Source organism: Trichosporon asahii (genome assembly GCF_000293215.1).
Source record: "Trichosporon asahii var. asahii CBS 2479 unplaced genomic scaffold scaffold00070, whole genome shotgun sequence".
NCBI lineage: Eukaryota > Fungi > Basidiomycota > Tremellomycetes > Trichosporonales > Trichosporonaceae > Trichosporon > Trichosporon asahii.
This window is the reverse complement of record NW_014040855.1, coordinates 2,484,978-2,502,941: the sequence shown is the minus strand read 5'-3', so window position 1 is coordinate 2,502,941 and position 17,964 is coordinate 2,484,978. Positions and strand designations below refer to the sequence as shown.

The window sequence follows — 17,964 nt, the reverse complement described above, 5'->3', positions numbered from 1 at the left end:
GCAGGGTGGCTGCGCCGATCAGCCCTGGAAGCATTACTCGCTCTCTCTCTCTTGGCTCCGTAACACACCCAAGCCTCGGTTTAATTTATCATCCTCTCTAGCTCTGTCTCTTTCTTTACCAACCGCAACAACACTCCAAGCACCATGGTCAAGAAGCTCATGCCCTACATCGACAATCCAGACAAGCCATACAAATGGCGCGTCTTCTGGAGCTACCTCCCCGACTGGATCATCTGCATCTTCCTCTGGGTAAGTCTTAATTCCAGCGAGCGGGTACCCCTCCCCAGGCCCGCACCACGGAGCCATCGAGCCGTCATCTCGGCAGTCACACGAGCATCGATGCCAGCAATGTCGAGTCGTGCGATCGCAAGCAACAGGGAGAAAAATGGACTCAGCCACCCATCCAACAACGACGGATGCACGGCGCTCGCTGCATTGTCCGCCGCGCCGTTGCCACTGTGCTGCTGTTGCGCAGTCGAAAATGGTCTTGGCACGGCACACCCCTCGACCGAGCTACCGCCCTGCCGTGTGCCGTGACGCAACCTCTGCAGCGGGGCGTTCAAAGTCACCGCACCGTCTGCCGCTGAGTGTAGAACGTCACGTCACATCTTGCATCGGTCACGGATCACGGATGCGAGTATGTCCGCAGTCCGGAAACAGACTCGCTTAGTGCTGTGTTTCTATTCTCTGTGACGGGGATGGCCCCACCGAGATCTCTCAACTCTATTTCGGGACACTGATCGAGCAAACATGAGCTGACTTGCACTAGGGCATCTTCTACCTCATCGACAAGATTGACGGGTACCGCCGGCTGTTCGACATTACGGATACCTCGCTTGCGCACCCGTACGCCGAGCATGAGCGCGTGCCTGTCTGGATGCTCGCTGTGTTGTTCGGCGTCGTGCCGGCCATCATCATGGTCATCATCTCGTGAGTTGCGGCCCCGGCGACAGTAACTGACGCTCAGTGCTATCCAGCGCTCGTTCTGGGACGCGCACAACACGATCCTCGGCTTCATCCTGAGTCTCGGTCTTTGCGTGTCCTTCACTGACTTTGTCAAGGTGAGTTGACAGCTGCTCTATCCAGAAACTGACGCCAGATCACTGTCGGCCGCCCGCGCCCCGACCTTTTCTCGCGCTGCGCGCCGCCAGCCGACTACACCGCGAACCCGGTGCACGGCCTCACGTCGTGGAAGGTCTGCACGGAGACGGAGCACCTGCAGGAGGGATTCCGCAGCTTCCCCTCTGGCCACTCCAGCTTTGCGTGGACCGGCATGTGGTACCTGACCCTCTTCCTCAGCGCCAAGATGCGCGCCCTCAACCGCAAGGGATACACGATCAAGAGCTGGATCCTCCTCGCCCCGATCACGGGTGCGACCCTCGTCAGCGTAAGCCGCACCATGGACTACAGGCACCACGCGACCGATGTCATTGCCGGCGGCATCGTAGGTGTCCTCGCCGCCTGGTGGGGATACAGGCAGTACTTCCCGGTGAGTTCCACTCGTGGCCTAGCTGAGCGTGCCTTCTTGGAAGCTAACGCCCAGCCCATCGCCGCGCCCAAGTCGTGGAAGACGTACGACCCGCGCATCAAGAATCCCGAGAGTGCCATCCCGCTGCACACCGTGCACGAGCGCGACGTCAGCGACCCAGGCATGGGCCTCGTGAACACGCAGACGTCCTACCCCTCGCCCCCCGGTGTGGTCTACCCCCCCCAGCGCATGAACACGCCCTACTCGCCGATCAGCGCCGAGTCGACACACGCCAACGTCCGGACCGAATACTCGCAGCGTCTCGAGTAGGATTCGGACGAGGTGCACCTGTTACAAGACGTGGGCGCGATGGGTGCGGGTGCCCAGGGGGCATCGGGGACGTCGGGGGCGTCGAAAGCACCGTCAGCCGCGTCAAGCTATCGAGACGCCTTTGACGGACCCGCACGCTTAGACACCATGCACTTGCGGCCGGGCGGCGCGGCCGCTATATAATCTGTTACCGCTTTCTCCTGTTATATACGAATCCTTCTCCTATAGACTAGTCATGTATTCTGATAGACTGTGTGTGGGTTGAGCGTTCGCGGAGCAAGCGAAAGTAGCTTCATCAGACCGAGGATAATTGGGCGGAGCGGTAGTGATCGGCAGCGAGTCTACGGGGAGGGCGGGGGCGCAGGCACATGGAGCCCCGGCGCGCAGCGACGATCAGACCGGCCTGCTTAGCTCAGTGGCCAGAGCGTTGGTTTTCGGCTAGAATACCGAGACCGCCAACGGTCGCAGGTTCGACCCCTGTAGTAGGCTTTCAACTTTTGGTCCCCTTCCACATGGGGTTCATCTCTTTTTCCTTCTCCACCTGTGGGCAGATTGCTCCTAGACAAGACGCTGGATGCTAAGAGCTGGGTATAGGATTACTGAGGAGAATGTGCAGGAAGTAGGACAGTCACACGACGCCAGGTACGCACGCCGGACCGAGCTGGCGCCACTCCGCTCACAGGAGGCTGGTACACAGAGCAACGTACTTTGGAGCGTGCCTCTAACTCTAATCCAACACACCACTGCAATACGACTACCGAATGCCGTAGCATCCACCTCAAATGACGAAGTGGGTGCAGTAATACCCTCCGTCTCCTGGAGCCAAATGTGTGTGTGCTTCGAGGCCGCTTGCTGCGCCGCTGCGCCGCTGCACCGCTGAGGCGAGTGGCGCTGGCGTCCCGCCATCGGCACCCACATGGAGCGTATCCCACTCCGACTTTCGTGCATATAAAGCGAGCTCCTCTGAACACACGTCTCCGCCTCTGCCCCTCTCTCTGGCGCTTGCTCCTCCTCGCAACACCTCACTTCGACAAATTTCCGAGGCATCCACTTCACAGTTGACAGAGTAAGACCCCCACCCTATTCGGCGGCTAGGACTCCAGTTGACCCCCAAGATGACCCTCTCGCTGGTCCAATGCGGCGGCTCCGCCGGCACAGCAGTGCACCGCTGCTGCTACTCAAACGGGCAAGAGCTGAAGCCGGACGACAAGAGTCTCGTTGTGAAGAACGACTCGATGTCGTGGTGTCAGCCCTCCGTGGCGTGGCTGAGCACGTATCCCGGCCGATCATTTGAGGACGTGTGGGCGGACTGTTACAAGGATCAGTACGCCTACATCCAGAAGAATGGAGCGAGGAAGAGGGACGGAGAAGCCCAGCCTGGCACGACAGACGGGCAGCTTCCGCCCAATGGGAGCTACTACTGTGTTGCCATGTGGGAGCAGATCCGGGCTGATGCTCCCAGGAGGGCAAGCTGGCCGGGGTTCCTTGCTTTGGTGGGCGTGACGGCGGTAGCGGTGTTGGCCTGTGTCTAGAATCTGAAGGCTTGATGTCATTGGGAGGAAGGGTCCTGACGCCGAGACGCGGCGGCCGTAGTTGGCATCGCGTTCAGCGCCGAGCTCCGCGTGCGGCTAATCCCGCATCTGATTTGGTCTCGACATCAGCAGTATCACAGTTAGCTGTACCATTGCTCGTCCCAGAGGAAAGCGGTTAATAGTCATCGAAGTCAAGAAGCTATGAGCAGATAAGTGTGAGATGTCAACTTCTGCGCTCTTTTGTTCGTGTGATCGTGTGATCGACCACAGCTCATCGCTTTCGTCCAGGGCACTTCGCAAGTTGCCGCCGCAGTGGTCCGCACCGGCCGCACCGGGACTGGAGGGAATGGGCGAGTAACGGACTGCAAGTTCCAGACCAATGAGCAGTGACAGCGCAATGCGCGAATATGCAGCGGCCCATGCACTCTTCTGGCCGCTGCGGCGCGGCCTGTGTTCGCCCTCCGGGCCAAGACGGTGGTGGACGGCCTCCACCGGCGAGAAAGTGCGGAGACCCCGCAAACAAAAGTCGCTCAGTGCACTGAAACCCCAGCCTTCCAGTTCGAAACTTTGCGAACACACTGACCTCTTTCTTCCGGCAGTCTGCATTGTGTGTCCAATGCGGGGGGCGGGGTCGCGACTCGTGCCGTCCGGCTCGTGGGTGCGGTGTCTGCGGCACATCACCTCGTGCGGCCCACGGACGTCCACTACATAAATCGCTCCCTTCAGACGCCGCGAGATGAACCCCTCAACCTCAACCCAAACCCAACCCCAACTCAACTAAACAACCAAAGCCAACCCCGGCCACCCGTACATGGTCTCCATCCTCTCCAACTTCAGCACTCTCTACCAGCTCGCGCGTCAATCGTCTCTCTTCCGGGCGAAGGGCAGCGCGCTCGTGCGCCACGTGCGCATCGAGCGCGAGCTCGGCATCCTCGTCCTCAAGTCGGCTGCTGGTGCTAAGATCATCAAGCCGCCCGCGGACCAGCTTGTCTCGATTCTTGGCCGCGCAACGCGCGTCGACATGGGCCCCGGCCTAACCGAGGCGGACACTGAGCTCTTCCGCCTCGCGAAGCCGCAGGAGAGCCGCTGGCTGTGCATGGGCGACGTGTGTACCGGCTCGTCGCCGACTACAGTCCTCATCGTCTCGCACATCGGACACGGCAAGCAGACCATCGACCTCCGCGACACCCAGCGCCTCGTCGTCAACATCCAGCCTGCGGCCAAGTATGGCCTGCGCCACGACACGGACTCGATCCGCCCGCCCGTCGGCGCGACGTTCCTCGGCGCCATGCCCGCGCACGTCGTGATCCTCCCCGAGTCCCCGAAGGAGCGGTGCAAGGACATCACGGCGCAGGTCGCGATGCTGTACACGTCTGCGATCTACTTCTTCCTCTCGGCTGTGAAGGACCGCAGCGACGCCGACGTGCGCTGTATCGGCCTGCCTCCCGCCGTCATGCGCGAGTTCAAACTCACGTTCGACAAGCTCCGCCAGCACTTTGAAAAGGTCATGGAGCAGATTGAGCACGAGCTCGACTACCTCGGCAACAAGAAGCTGGAGCAGACCGAGATCCTCCTGGACATGCTGGCCCGGGTCAAGCTCGTCCCGTGGGAGGCGTATGCGAACGAGCTGTCCGAGGACCAGCTCGCGTTCGAGAACACGTGCTGCCTCAAGTGTTTCGGATACGGCCCGCGCATGTGCGTCGCGTGTACTGAGGACGCGGAGATTGCCGCGAAGTGAATGTCAAGGAGTGGTGCGTTGAAGAGTCAAGACGTCGTTGTACAGAACCCCGCTTCTGTAATACTGCACATTCGTTTAATTTAGCAATTCTGTCGTGGACAATCCTATAGCTCTTACAGCCTACAGTGTTACCGTGTAACGTCCGCCACATGCAACTGTTACGAGTACCATTGGGTGATGGACAGTGATGCGGAGGCGAATGACGGAGGGACTTGTGTGTCGGCGTCGTTAGTGCGACGATCATTGTTGACACATCTCTCCCTCTCACTCACAAATCACCCATAACCCCTTCCTCAGTCACTTGTCATCATGGCCCCATCAAAGGGTCCCTACAGATCCTCTCGACCGGCGACCTCCCGCGCGTCCCTAGTCCGCGCCCCGCTCATGGTCGCCCCGCAGCTCCGCGCCGCCCCCCTCGTCTCCTTCCCCCGTGTCGTCCCCAGTCCCTCCCCTTCCCCGCAAACGCCAATCAAGCGGCTTGGTTCTCCCTACCACACGCCATCGACGCCGACGCCGCCGCACACCCCACCTTCCAATGGCCAGCTTCGTCCCTACCACACTCTCCGCTCCTCGCGCAGCCTGGGCAGGAGGCAGTGCGTACTCGACGCAAACGTCCATCCCTACCTCGTAGTGAGGATCATGGAATGGGCCGACCCAAGCGTCCTGCGCGCCTTCCGCGCCACATCGTCTCGGTATCTCCGTCGCGCGGACATGTTGCTCTCGCACCACCTCCTCATAGCCGCAACAAAAGCGGACGGAGAGGGCGAACTCGCGGCCGAGATATGCCCCCTGCGGCCCTCAGATGAGGGGCTCTATGTTCCACACGGGCGGCATCCCGCTCTCCGGCACTTGTTTGCGCCGTCTTCTGCAGTTCCGACTAGTATGCCGAGTGGGGCGGCGTACGGCTTCTTCCAACACGACCCGGGGACTGTGCAAGATCTGCGCCTCGCCGTGCGGCAGGCGAGCGCGGTCCGCGCCGTTCTGGAGAGTACGGAGGTGCTCGACGTCGCGGGCCGGCTGTCTCTGCAGACGATGAGACAGTTGAGGGCCACTGCAGTGAATGCGCAGATGTACCGTGTCCACCTCGACTGTGAGAATACACACCTGCTCGACGAGTTCGAGCAGGGCAAGAGGGTCACGCTGGCCCTTCACTTGGGCCCTGGTGTGGCAGCGCTTCCTGTCCAGGCGAGAGGGTTCGGGGCAGTGAGGCGGATGATCATCAACGTGCCCTTGATCGAGGAGGGGCCGTTCATTCCCCCTCCTCTCCTCCCAATGGCACAAGAGCGCCAGAGCCAAGGGCAGCTCGAAATCGTCATCATCCCCTCGCACCTAGAGACCATGGATCCAGACCGTGCCCTACAGTCAATCCGGACAGCGTACGCCTCCGCCATCACGTTTGCGCTCGCCCTTGTGCCAGGCTCATCTCCGACGATTCTCGGCCTCGACGAGTCGGCCCACACTCGGTTGGGCATATCAGACAGTGAGGTCGAGTATCTCCTCCGTCTGGAGATGGCGCGTCTCGAGACGCTCCTGACCTCCTCCTGTCCCACGGCTCAACACGACGGTATTCGCCACTCTCTCGCCGGCATCAAGTTTCTGCCCCGGGGTACTTACATCAAGCGGGTGGGCGAGGCCCACTTCCGACTCGAATCGGCCCCGACTCGGTTTCGCGGGAACGAAATCCACGAGGGCGATGAGCGCTATGATGACTCCTTCAGTCTCGTTGAGGGGAGCAGCAGCCTCGCGCTCGGCGGGGTCGGCGGGGCGCTGGAACATCTCCTCCTCCTCCAGCAGGCTCATGGGTCTCGCGCACCTGATATCCCAGCTGGGGTGGGAGGTGGAGACGGGCTCAGCGCGTCGCCTAGTTTTGTTGTCGTCGACGCGCCGGAGGGCGCGGAACATTACTTCCCGGCGCCGAGGCGGAGGCTCACCAAGCGCCAACGCCACCGGAGGCGTTCCTCCCTGTGCATCCTGATGTAAACCGCCCGTCTATGTCCTCTGTGATCATCAACTATAGCTTTTCATTATGACAATGCATTGAGTTCTTTGTTTCGTTTTGTTGTACATTACGAAAGTACAACTTTTTGGCCGCTTTACAGCTTTTAGAGTTTCGCAGCGTCGTCGCCCTTCCACCCCTTCTCCATGGCCATGAGCTCGGCCGCGCGCTCGCCGATGGCGAGCACGGTCAGCATGGGGTTGACAGACACCATCTCGGGGAAGACGCCCGCGTCGGCGACTCGCAGGTTCTTCATCCCGCGCACGCGGAGGTCGGGGCCGACAACGGCCATCCTGTCGCGGGGGGAGCCCATGCGCGTCGTGCCCGCGGGGTGGTAGACGGTATGCGCTGCGCGGCGTGCGTATTCGCTAATCTCCTCGTCGCTCTGGCACTTGGGGCCCGGGGCGATCTCCTCCAGCAGCCAGTCGGAGAAGGGGGCCTGCTTGGCGACTTCCCTTGCCGCCTTGATGCCCGCCACGAGCGTGGCGGCGTCGTATCCCCCGTGGTCGGTGAAGTACCTAAAGTGCAGCGCGGGCTTGACCTTGGGGTCCTTGCTGACGAGATACAGACGGCCCTTGGACTTGGGCCGCGGGATGTTGGGCGTCATGCAGAAGGCGTAGCGCTCGGGAATGGCCGCGTAGCCCAGCCGCTCCGTGTTGAGCGTGAAGGGGATCTGGTAGCAGTGCATCATCATGTCGGCTGCGCGGTCGTGCGGGTGTGTCGGCTCGCGCCGCAGGAAGACGCCCGCGTCGCTGTCCATCGTCGTCTGGTCCAAGGGCACGGGCCGGTCCTCCTTCAGCCGCCACATGATGATGGTCTCGGGGTGGTCGAGGAGATTCTCGCCGACGCCCGGCAGGTCCTTCACCACGGGGATGCCGAGCTCCTTCAGTTGTTCCTGCGGCCCCAGGCCTGAGAGGAGCATGAGGCGCGGCGAGTCCACCGCTCCCGCCGAGAGGATGATCTCGCCGTTCTTCGCTGGCGAAATGTCCAGCGAGCTCCCGTCCTTCAGCGTCACATGCACGCCCGTGGCCGTGTCGTCCTGCACGTGCACCTTGGAGACCCACGCCTCGGTCAGGATGGTCAGGTTCGGGCGCTTCTCCTCCCCCTTCAGGATTGGGTGGATGTACGCCACACTGGCACTGGAGCGCGTGCCGTCGTCCGGGTTGTAGGAGACGGAGAAGAAGCCGACGCCGCTGTCGAGCTGGCCCTCCTTCTTGATCGTCTTGTTGAAGTCGTTGATGACGGGGATGCCGAGCGCATCCGAGCACGCGTTGACCCAGTCCTTGACGAGCTGGTTCTGGTGGCGCGCATCGACGACGCGCACCGTGTTGCGCAGCTTGTCGATGAGTCGCATCATCAGCGGATGACTCCAGCCCTCAGCCCCGGCGTCCTCCCACCGCTGCATGTCTTGCTTGAAGGGGCGGAAGGAGATGAGCGTGTTGTGGCTGCTGCACCCGCCCAGGACTTTAGCGCGCGAATGGCGGATGTGGCTGTTGCCCATCTTCTCCTCGACCGTGGGGTAGTCGTAGTCGTACTCGCCGCCCAGGAGGGAGAGCCACTCGCGCAGGTTCAGCACCTGGCTGATGTCGAGGTCCGAGGGGCCGCCCTCGATGACGAGCACGCGGTGGTGCGGCAGGTAGCTCGTCAGCCGCGACGCAAGCACACACCCAGCCGTACCGCCGCCGACAATGATGGTGTCGTAGTACCCGTCCGCCTTGGACTTGTCAAACTCGGGCCCGATGGTCATGGTGTCGGTGTTTTCTGGTTTAGCGAGAAGCGAGCGAGCGATGATGAGATCGTGGTCGTGGTCGTTGTGAGGGGAGAGACCGAGGAGACAGGAACTATCTCTAGGGTACTCGGTTGGAGATAACGCAGGCTGACTGTTGAAGTCGCGGTGTTATCGATAAGATTGTGGGAAGAAAGGGGGGGAGGATGACATTCAGATCGACAAGATATACTCCTCTTCCTCTGGCTCCAACGGCTCCGGTGCACCGGGCGGAGCGGGCAGAGCAGTCGTGTGTCTTCCCTGCATCCCATCCTTGTGATCGAGGATTCTCCGGAAACCCGGAACTTGGGTGGGACTGCGATGCCAGGCAGCAGAGGGAGGGAGGGCGGCACCCTCCTGCGGCCAAGTGAGCGATTTACCGGTGTGTCGAGGGGACGCTATAGGTCACTAGACACCGCGAGAGAGCCGGAGAAGAGGCCTCATGACCACTCGACGGACGCAGGCGCTGCACATTGTGCCAGGGTTTAACATTCCGGGGTGACGACGGAGGGAGAGCCAAACAAAAGGCGGAGGACCCGAGGAGAGCGGCGACGGGGACGGAAGCAAAGCGTATGCGGTGTGTGGGCTCGGGTGCGAGAGATCGTGCCAAGAGCTCTTTGCCTTCGCCGCGGACACCGCAGACACCGCGGCGGAGAGGGTCACCGGACACACACCCAACACACGGAGTCTACGTCAAGGGCAGCATGCCGCGCACACAACCCTGTCCCTTTTTGATATTACGCATGACGTCAGGGCAACTCGCCCCCGGACGTCCCTAGAGTTACGGATCTTACCAAGCCGCCATCAAAAGTTGATTCACTACTCTGTTGGAATCACCCACTCACCACACTCACCATGACATTCGCAAAGGACATCCACACCTTTTACGACGGACAGCCACAGCCTGCCGCCTCGTCCTCCAGTGCGACATTCCAGTCCATCGACCCAGCCACCGCCCAGCCCCTCGCCACCATCCACACCACCTCCTCGGCCCAGCTCGATGCCGCCATCAAGTCTGCCCAGGCCGCCTTCCCCGTCTGGTCGTCCAAAACGCCCGTCGAGCGCGCAAACATCCTCCTGAAGGCCGCCGCCATCCTGCGGGAACGCAACGACGACATTGCCAAGACCGAGACGCTCGACACGGGCAAGGCGTGGAGCGAGACGCAGGCTGTTGACGTGGCTACCGGGGCCGACGTCCTCGAGTACTATGCGCACTTTGTCGCTTCTGGCGGACTCGACGGCAAGACGACCGTATTGAGGCCCGGGGCCGCTGTGCACACGTACAAGGCGCCCGTCGGCGTGTGTGCCGGAATCGGGGCCTGGAACTATCCCATCCAGATCGCGCTGTGGAAGTCTGCCGCCTGTCTCGCGGCCGGAAACGCCATGGTCTACAAACCCTCCGAGGTCACACCCCTGCACGGCAACACGCTCGCTGCAATCTACGCCGAGGCCGGTCTCCCACCTGGAACCTTCAACGTCGTCTATGGCGACGGCAAGGTCGGCGCTGCGCTCGTCAGCCACCCCGCCATCGCCAAGGTCAGCTTTACTGGCCAGGTCTCGACTGGATCCAAGGTCGCCGCTGAGGCCGCCAAGGGCATGAAGGGCGTCACGATGGAGCTGGGCGGCAAGTCGCCGCTCGTCATCCTCCCCGACGCGGACACGGACGAGGCCGCCGACGTCGCCATGATGGCCAACTTCTACAGCAGCGGACAGGTGTGTACGAACGGGACGCGGGTGTTTGTGCCCAAGTCGAGGCGGGGGGAGATTGAGCGCGCGATCCTTGCCCGGTGCCGGGACGGAATCCGACTCGGCATGCCGATGGACGACGGCGTCAACATGGGTCCCGTCGTGAGCAAGGCGCACAAGGAAAAGGTCGACGGCTACATCAAGCACGGGAAGGAGGTCGACCGGGCCACGGTGCTGTATGACGGTTCGGCGCAGAAACTCCCCAACAAGGAGGGATACTGGGTTCAGCCCATCGTGTTCACGGATTGCACCGACTCGATGCGGATCGTGAAGGAGGAAATTTTTGGTCCTGTCATGGCCATCCTGCCATACGACGACTCGGGCTCGGACTGGCTCGAGACTCTCATCGCTCGCGCCAACGACACGGAACTCGGACTCGCCGCTGGCGTTGTTTCTAATGACCTTGCCAGGGCGTCAGAGGTCATCTCCCGCATCGACGCCGGCATCACCTGGATCAACACGTGGGGCGAGAGCCCCGCCGAAATGCCCGTCGGAGGGTGGAAGATGAGCGGGGTCGGGGTCGAGAACGGACACGAGGGCATCATGGCGTACACGCGGAACAAGAGCACGCTGGTCAGTTATGAGAAGGGGGCGTGCGCGGGCGTGTTCTCGAAGCTTTGACCGAGCTGCAAGTCGCGAGCCGCACAGCGGCGAGCGACGAGCGACGAGCATCGACTGGTTGCAAGCAAAGGGAAAGGGGCGCCCTAGTGGAATTCGGAAGCATATCTCGAACGCAAAAACAGGACAAACATAGACGGATTCGCATAGCATGGATTGTTGTTTATTCTTGGGATCGACAGGTATGTAGTTCGGTGGATCAAACTTTTGATGGCGGGGATCGGCGAATTTTCGCTATCAACAAACTCTTTCCACCCAACTCTTCTCTCGTGTTGCCTCGTGTTTATCGTACAACCCATGCCGTCGCCCACGGTGTCAAAGGACGCATAGGGCCAGAGGGATGGCTGTCAGAAAGGCGTTGCAGTCCTGCGTCTGAAACGGGCGAATCTTGTCGGACAGTCGTCACCGGTTCTTGACCATGGGATGGTCCATGCGGCGTCAATAAGTGGTCTGTGTCAACAACAACCAGGGCAAGAAAATAGGCTACACAAACATTCACCACAGTTACGGATCGAGCGGGTCGAGCGGACCCAAGCCACAAAAGTGTCCTGCACAGAACAGCAGTGCATCGGCGTCCAAAACTTCTTCGATAGCTTCTGTACTGACTTTCACCTGACCAGAACCCACTCAACTTCTTATCTCGTATCTGGTATTTCGAGCCGCCTTGCTATTCTCTCAACACCACGCACACGACTACCTCGTCCTCAGTCCTCCGTTCTCATCGCAAGCTCGCCATCGGCCCGCCCCCCTCCCCCTCCTCACCTACTCTCCTCACCCCCTCATCCACTCTCCTCCCCTCCTCCCCTCCTCACCCTCCTACCTTCCCGTCCTACCCACCCAGCAACAATGGTACCAGATACGATCCACCTCCACCCCGAGTTCACAGGCACGTCGGCCGACATCACCCTCCTCGCGGGCCACACCGGTTTCCGCGTCAACAGGGCCATGCTGGCGATGGCCAGCCCAGTGTTCGCTCGGATGGTGCGGGACGCCGCGCTCTCCGCCAACATTGTCGAGACGGGGGACGAGCCGGCGGAACTGTACGCTTTTCTCAAGTTGATGCGCATTGGGCCGTCCCGCGTCGGAGGCGGTGGGAGCGGAAGCGGGACCGGCGCGGCCGCGGTTGGAGCTGCTGGCACGGGTAGCGTGGAGACGACATCGGGCAGGAAGGCTGGAGGATTGGCGGAATCGACAGGATCGACAGGGGCGGCGCGGGCGGCGTCAACAGTCGCAGAGGAGGTCACGAAGACGGAGGGACCGATTCGGCCAGCGAGATCAGAGCTTAGAAGGCTGAGTCCCGTGGCCGAGGAGAGCGATGGTGTGTCGTCCAAGTCGTCTGCCTCAAGTTCGGGGCACAAGCGGGAGGGTAGTGATCCCAAGTCCACAAGGTCAAAACCACTCTCAGATTCCCACTCAGCAAACACGCCCGCAAAACCCCGCATTCTGGTCTCCAGACCAGGGACGGGGGTCAAGGCCCTCGACCGCGCGCTGAAAGATGCCCAGGCGAAAGCCCAAGGCGCCCAAGGGACAGGAGTCAAGAAGAAGAAGTCGCGTGTCCGCTTCCAAGACCCGAATCCGAAAAATGTACCCCCCGTCCCGCCCGTTCCTGTCTCCTGTCCAACCAGTCCAGGGGCAAAGCTGGCAAAGCTTCCCCCAAGTCATCCCTTCGGCTCGGCCGTGCCCCGGAGTCCGACCTCGCCGGTGTCTCTTTCAGCGGACATGGTGCGGAGCCGTTCTGGGTCGAGTTCGAGCGGGTCGGGATCCAGCGGGATAGAGGTCACGGTCGAGCCGCCGTCCCCGCCATCCATCTCTGTCTCGCTACCCACGCCGACGCCCTCGCCCCCGAAACCTAACACGCCTCTACCCACCGTTCCAACGGGGCAAGGACAGCCTGCGGCCCCAGCGGCCCCAGCGGCCCCAGCCGCCTTCGAACCAAGCATCCCGCAACTCCTCCAGATCCACGCCCTAACGTCAAAATACCCCGGCTTTTATACACACGCCGTGCTCGATTTCCACGTCGAGCTCAATGCGCCGAGCATCGTGGGCAGTCTGGGCTCGAGTCCGAGTCAGCTGGAACTATTTCGGTTGCTCGAGCTGACACATCGCTTGAGGAGTAGTAAGCTTTGGAGTCTGGTACTGGGGAAACTGGCGAGTGAAGGCTGGTGGCGCGCCAGACTTGATCCGTGGAGTTTTGGAGAGGTCGAAGTGGGCGTATTGGGGCAGGATCTCTTCAGCGTGCTTGCCATTCTGGCTGCTGTGCACGTGAGTAATCCCACTCCTCCTGCGCCGACACACCATCGGCATTCGGGAGTCAAGAAGGACAGTAAGGGCAAGGAGGGCAGGGAGGGCAGGGAGGGCAGGGAGGGCAGGGAGGGCAAGAAGGCGGCGGTCAGTGAGAGACAGAAAGAGGGCGTGTTCTCGCAGGTCGACAAGGTCTGCATTACGTATGATGAAGGTGAGCTCAAGCTAGGGGAACAGTGGCTAATGAGCAGAGGGCCAGGTCTCCATCGCTATCTCGGAACATAGGGAGGCCGAGTGTGCGTGTGGGTGCTCGTACTGGCAGCCATAAGGACCGAGGCGCGAAGCGCCGAGGTCCGAGGTCGCGCGCAACGTCAGGACTGTTTAGTTGTCGAATGGGAGTGGGAGTGGGGCGTGTCGACTGCCCGTGTCTACGCCAGTGTACTGTATCTACATATGCAGCCTAATAATCTTGTCCTGTCTCCACTGACTATGTACTGACCTGGTGCGTGGACCAGCTCAAAACAGGGTAAATACATATCGCTCTATCGAATCTATGCTACATCACTTCCACTCCACCTCACAGAGCCCTCTCCGCTCTCCGCCCGCCTCCTCAACACCAGCGCATTGCACATCAACATACTGATCGTCACGGCCCCGATTCTCGGCGCGAACACGCCTGCCCTCTCCCTGACGTCCGGGGCAAAGTTGCCCTCGGCGCTGAGGTCGATGCACACTGTGCCCATCTTCAGGCTTTGTGTGGGCACGGTGTAAGATCCGGGCACGGCCGAGACGACGGCGTCGCTCTGCGCGAGAAGGAGAGGTAAGGGGGTATCGATGTCCTCGATTGACAAACCCGACGATATCGTCTGCCATAGCTGGACGCCGGTTACGTCCACGGAGTACACTGTCGCCCCGCAGTTCGCGAGCATGGCCGCCAATGGCCTTCCCACGGTCTCGGAGCGATTGATGATCGTCACGGTCCCAGAGGCGGGGACACTGGCATGCGAGAGAGTGCGCAAGACGGCAGCCGCCGTACACGGATATGGATATGCGGTCGCCATCGCCGGGCCCGGGTCTCGAAACACGGCCTCCAGAGGTGGAGGCGGGGTGGCGTACGACCGTGCAAGTGAGGCAGGCGACACGCCCTCGACGTCTATCCTCGGCGAGATTGCTGCGCGCAATTCAGCGTCGCGTCGGGCACCAAACAGGGGCAAGTAGACCAGCAGGCCGTCGACGCTGTCGTCGTCGTTGAGTGCCTTTATCGCACTGAGGACGGCCGCGAAGCGCCCGTCTTCGGTCGACGACGAGGCGGAGCGCAGATCGAGACGCTGGAAGTCTACGCCGGCGCTCTGGCACGCCCGAGCCGTCATGTCGGCGTACATCTCACAACCCTTGTCTGAGGTGGCGAGCAGGCCTACGATCCTCAGTGGTCTGTCCTTTTGAGAGAGGGCGGGGGTGAGGAGGGCTTTGATGGGGCGATTGACCGCGGCGCCGGTTAAGTCGCGGCATACGTGGGGTTTGGAGGGAGGAGGGGGCAGTTCGATTGGCGCATTTGGGGGCGTTGTGGGGACCGCAGAGAGGGTTGATGCCGAAGAAGAGCGGGAGAGTTGCGGCGTCGTCCTCCTTGCCGGAGGAGACGTAGTTGCAGGCGGAGCGAACATGATGACCAGTTGGTGTTTGGAGGAGCATTGGCGAATGACTCTTCCAAGCTCTTATGTATGTGCGTGGCGAGAGCTCACAACGGGGAGCAGGATACGACAGGCTGCTGTTGCTACTCTCGCGCTTTCTCCGCCTTGGCCAGATCGCGACGCGCTCTAGCGTGCACAATTGTACTGATTGACGGCATCCCCCCCGCCCGCCGAGGTATGCGGTTATCTGGGTCTAAATGCGACGAATTGGCCTCAATGCGATCTCACAGCCCGCCCGGCTGGTCGGTACCTTTCGGTCCAGAGCAATCGCGGGACGGGAGCCATTTCAGCATTCTATCAAGACGGGCGCCACATGGCGCCCCGCGTTCCTTCCATCTCGAGAGGGCGCCGAGCAGGCGCCGAGCCAGGGGGTGTCTCCTCACTCCTGCTCGTCTCCTGGATTCGGCGAGGGAGTCCCAACATTCCAACCGCCCATCCTTTCGGTCCAAACCTTGGAGACGGTATCAGCGCGAATTGCGCCCAAAAGCCTATCACCACGACACTGTTGGAAGCTTTCGGAGACGGTTTCGGGGACAAGCACCCACGGTCTCCTCAGGGGAGGGGGGAACAGGAACCCGCTTGCTCCGCTTCAGGCACGACCCCAGCTCATGTACCCGAACGTACCACGCTGCGTCCCGTGTCCTTGGAATGCACTCCAGCACTTCAACAACCACTCTGACTTCACCAGCACTGTTGTGGGAATACAACAAGGCACACCGCTGACACGTCCTGACACGCGCGACACGGGGGGCAGATGTCTGGGCTCCTGCCGCAGATTGCACTCTGAGCTTATCTCTGCGGTCGAGCACGTGGTCCTCATGTTGCACGCTGCTTCACGTCTGCTAACTGGCCAAGCGAGTTGCGCTAGGAAGGTTCGTTTCGTAAGTGAGAGTCCATGGAAGTCTGGGCTGACGTCAGATTGGCGCGACACCGATGTCTATCGCGGTGATAAGCGACCGCTGAGCGGGGTATGATGCTCGCATGACTACAGTATGGGATCACATCACGATTGCTCGAACTGGGCCCAGTTGAAGTCCTCCTCCCTCCCTTCAGCGAGCGCCTCCATATCTGAGGGATCTAGCTGGAGCAGGCGAATGCCCGAGGCTCGATACAATTCTACAATCTTGTCCTCGAAGGGCTCCTCCTCTTCCTCACTATCCCACCACGCCTCTTCCTCTTCCTCTTCATCGCGAGGCACTGCCCGCATTGCCGGGAACCCTGCGATCAGAGCAGCAACGTCTGCATCGCCTTCTCCATCGCCGTTATAGTCATTTCCATGGTTGAGCTGCCCATCCATCACTGCGTCATGAAGACGGCGCGCTGCAGCTGTGGGTTTGAAACGGGTGAATGGGGTATGCCTCGGTTGATCGAGCAGCCCGTTGTAAGCCATCACCGACCATCTCACGAGCGCGGAAAGCGGAGCGATGTTGGGTCCGTCTCTCGGTAGGGTGTGGGGAAGTGAAGCGGCAAACTTGTCGGGAGTCATCGTTTCCTGCTCCATGACATCCGCGAGGTCATTGGCGGCCAGCGGGACCGGTGGTTCCTGAGGAGTGGCATCGTCGAAGTGGAGCTTCTCCACCGCAACAAGGTCGTCGCTGATCGCATACAGGCGGCAAAACCGCTCTCGATACGCGAAGAAGCCGAGTGAGCCTCCGCACAAAGCACGGTTAAGCGCTGTCAGGAGGACAATGTGGAGGAAGCCACTCTTAGCTCTTTCCGGCTTCGACCTTATGTTTGCGACGCCAGATGCAACGCCCCTCGAGTCGTTTCCGAATGAGGCCTGCCATGCAAACTCTGCTTGCCAGAAAGGTAGGCCCATGTCGCGTGCTCCAGCTCGGGCCAGTCGATTGACCAAGTTTCCGGGTGAGTCGTCGTGCGTCTCGGAGTCGTCATCCGAAAGGGGCGGCACAGGGGGTATAACATGGCCCCTTAGGTCCACACCACAATCGTAGCCGAATATGGCGCCTGACTTGAAGAAAGGAAGCTCACGCTCAGGAAGGCCGAGGAGATTCATCCATCGTGCTTGAAAATTGGCCTCGCACATGCTCCGGGGCAGAGAGGCGATAACATGAGCATAGCGTTCGGCTATCTCGGTCTTGAAAGCGGCCAGATCTAGGCAGACAACGTATCGGAAACGCTGCATGGGTGGCGATGAACCTGATGAGGGATGCTGGTGTCTGGCGGCGTAATTGCTGCTGGATGCCTTGGCCGGGGCTTGGAGGGGATCGAGTGGAGGGCTTCCAGTTTCAGAGCGACTTGACCGGGTTTGATGAGCCAAGCTCATGTTGCACAGTAGCTATGGCCGAGATGTTTGAGTTGATGTTGTTGAGACGATAAGAGCTGATCGAACAACAACATCTAAGTCGCCTGGCGAAGTGAAGCCATCTCACAGAGTCGCAGTCATGCGGAGTCACTCTCAGCCACCAGTCCTCAATCCGTAATGGTATGGTCGAGTTGATGTCACACCACCATGTCTGCCGAGGCATGCAGATGCAGGCTTTTCATGCTAGTGAGATCGTTCCCCTTGATGACTTGACCCACGGCAATTTCAGGTTGGCTGCATTCGCTGTAACGTGGTCCGCAAAAGCAACCTCATTCATGACCAGCAGCTCTTTCTCTGTAAGTAGAGCTGACGTTCGGCCTTTTCCACTGGCGTGAGCCGCATCTTTATCTGATATGCCGCCAGAGGTCGCCGCAATCACGATCGCGATTGTGTTCATTGCCGCAGATCACTCCCAATCAGGCACCGGAAGATTTCAGGGCAACTTGGCAACAGGCACCCGTTGCTTGCTTATTGTTCACATCGTGCGATCGCCAGCTTTTGCTTCAAGTTGAGACAAGT

At 60.7% G+C, this 17,964-nt stretch overlaps 9 protein-coding genes and 1 non-coding gene across 10 annotated transcripts; 7 read left to right on the top strand and 3 right to left on the bottom strand.

The window, feature by feature from the left end:
- Nucleotides 1-144: 144 nt before the first annotated feature.
- On the top strand, nt 145-1,798 carry A1Q1_04819 (phospholipid metabolism-related protein; the record flags this gene model as incomplete). Its single annotated transcript, XM_014323057.1, has 4 exons — nt 145-249; nt 770-930; nt 968-1,061; nt 1,100-1,798. The coding sequence occupies 4 exons, from the start codon at nt 145-147 to the stop codon at nt 1,796-1,798; spliced, it is 1,059 nt and encodes a 352-aa protein (XP_014178532.1).
- A 401-nt stretch (nt 1,799-2,199) lies between these two features.
- Nucleotides 2,200-2,287, top strand: A1Q1_t505. Its single transcript has one exon. It is a non-coding gene; the product is annotated as a tRNA-Arg (tRNA).
- A 626-nt stretch (nt 2,288-2,913) lies between these two features.
- Nucleotides 2,914-3,330, top strand: A1Q1_04818 (uncharacterized protein; the record flags this gene model as incomplete). Its single annotated transcript, XM_014323056.1, has 1 exon — nt 2,914-3,330. One exon carries the CDS (start codon nt 2,914-2,916, stop codon nt 3,328-3,330), a length of 417 nt encoding a protein of 138 aa, XP_014178531.1.
- An 811-nt stretch (nt 3,331-4,141) lies between these two features.
- Nucleotides 4,142-5,068, top strand: A1Q1_04817 (uncharacterized protein; the record flags this gene model as incomplete). The annotated part of the gene is made up of 1 exon (XM_014323055.1): nt 4,142-5,068. One exon carries the CDS (start codon nt 4,142-4,144, stop codon nt 5,066-5,068), a length of 927 nt encoding a protein of 308 aa, XP_014178530.1.
- A 309-nt stretch (nt 5,069-5,377) lies between these two features.
- Nucleotides 5,378-7,048, top strand: A1Q1_04816 (uncharacterized protein; the record flags this gene model as incomplete). The annotated part of the gene is made up of 1 exon (XM_014323054.1): nt 5,378-7,048. One exon carries the CDS (start codon nt 5,378-5,380, stop codon nt 7,046-7,048), a length of 1,671 nt encoding a protein of 556 aa, XP_014178529.1.
- A 122-nt stretch (nt 7,049-7,170) lies between these two features.
- A1Q1_04815 (uncharacterized protein) lies at nt 7,171-8,811 on the bottom strand (the record flags this gene model as incomplete). The annotated part of the gene is made up of 1 exon (XM_014323053.1): nt 7,171-8,811. One exon carries the CDS (start codon nt 8,809-8,811, stop codon nt 7,171-7,173), a length of 1,641 nt encoding a protein of 546 aa, XP_014178528.1.
- Nucleotides 8,812-9,684: 873 nt separating this feature from the next.
- Nucleotides 9,685-11,196, top strand: A1Q1_04814 (uncharacterized protein; the record flags this gene model as incomplete). Its single annotated transcript, XM_014323052.1, has 1 exon — nt 9,685-11,196. One exon carries the CDS (start codon nt 9,685-9,687, stop codon nt 11,194-11,196), a length of 1,512 nt encoding a protein of 503 aa, XP_014178527.1.
- Nucleotides 11,197-12,039: 843 nt separating this feature from the next.
- A1Q1_04813 (uncharacterized protein) lies at nt 12,040-13,719 on the top strand (the record flags this gene model as incomplete). The annotated part of the gene is made up of 2 exons (XM_014323051.1): nt 12,040-13,455; nt 13,618-13,719. 2 exons carry the CDS (start codon nt 12,040-12,042, stop codon nt 13,717-13,719), a joined length of 1,518 nt encoding a protein of 505 aa, XP_014178526.1.
- Nucleotides 13,720-13,985: 266 nt separating this feature from the next.
- On the bottom strand, nt 13,986-15,095 carry A1Q1_04812 (uncharacterized protein; the record flags this gene model as incomplete). Its single annotated transcript, XM_014323050.1, has 1 exon — nt 13,986-15,095. The coding sequence occupies one exon, from the start codon at nt 15,093-15,095 to the stop codon at nt 13,986-13,988; it is 1,110 nt and encodes a 369-aa protein (XP_014178525.1).
- Nucleotides 15,096-16,125: 1,030 nt separating this feature from the next.
- Nucleotides 16,126-17,406, bottom strand: A1Q1_04811 (uncharacterized protein; the record flags this gene model as incomplete). The annotated part of the gene is made up of 1 exon (XM_014323049.1): nt 16,126-17,406. One exon carries the CDS (start codon nt 17,404-17,406, stop codon nt 16,126-16,128), a length of 1,281 nt encoding a protein of 426 aa, XP_014178524.1.
- Nucleotides 17,407-17,964: the final 558 nt, after the last annotated feature.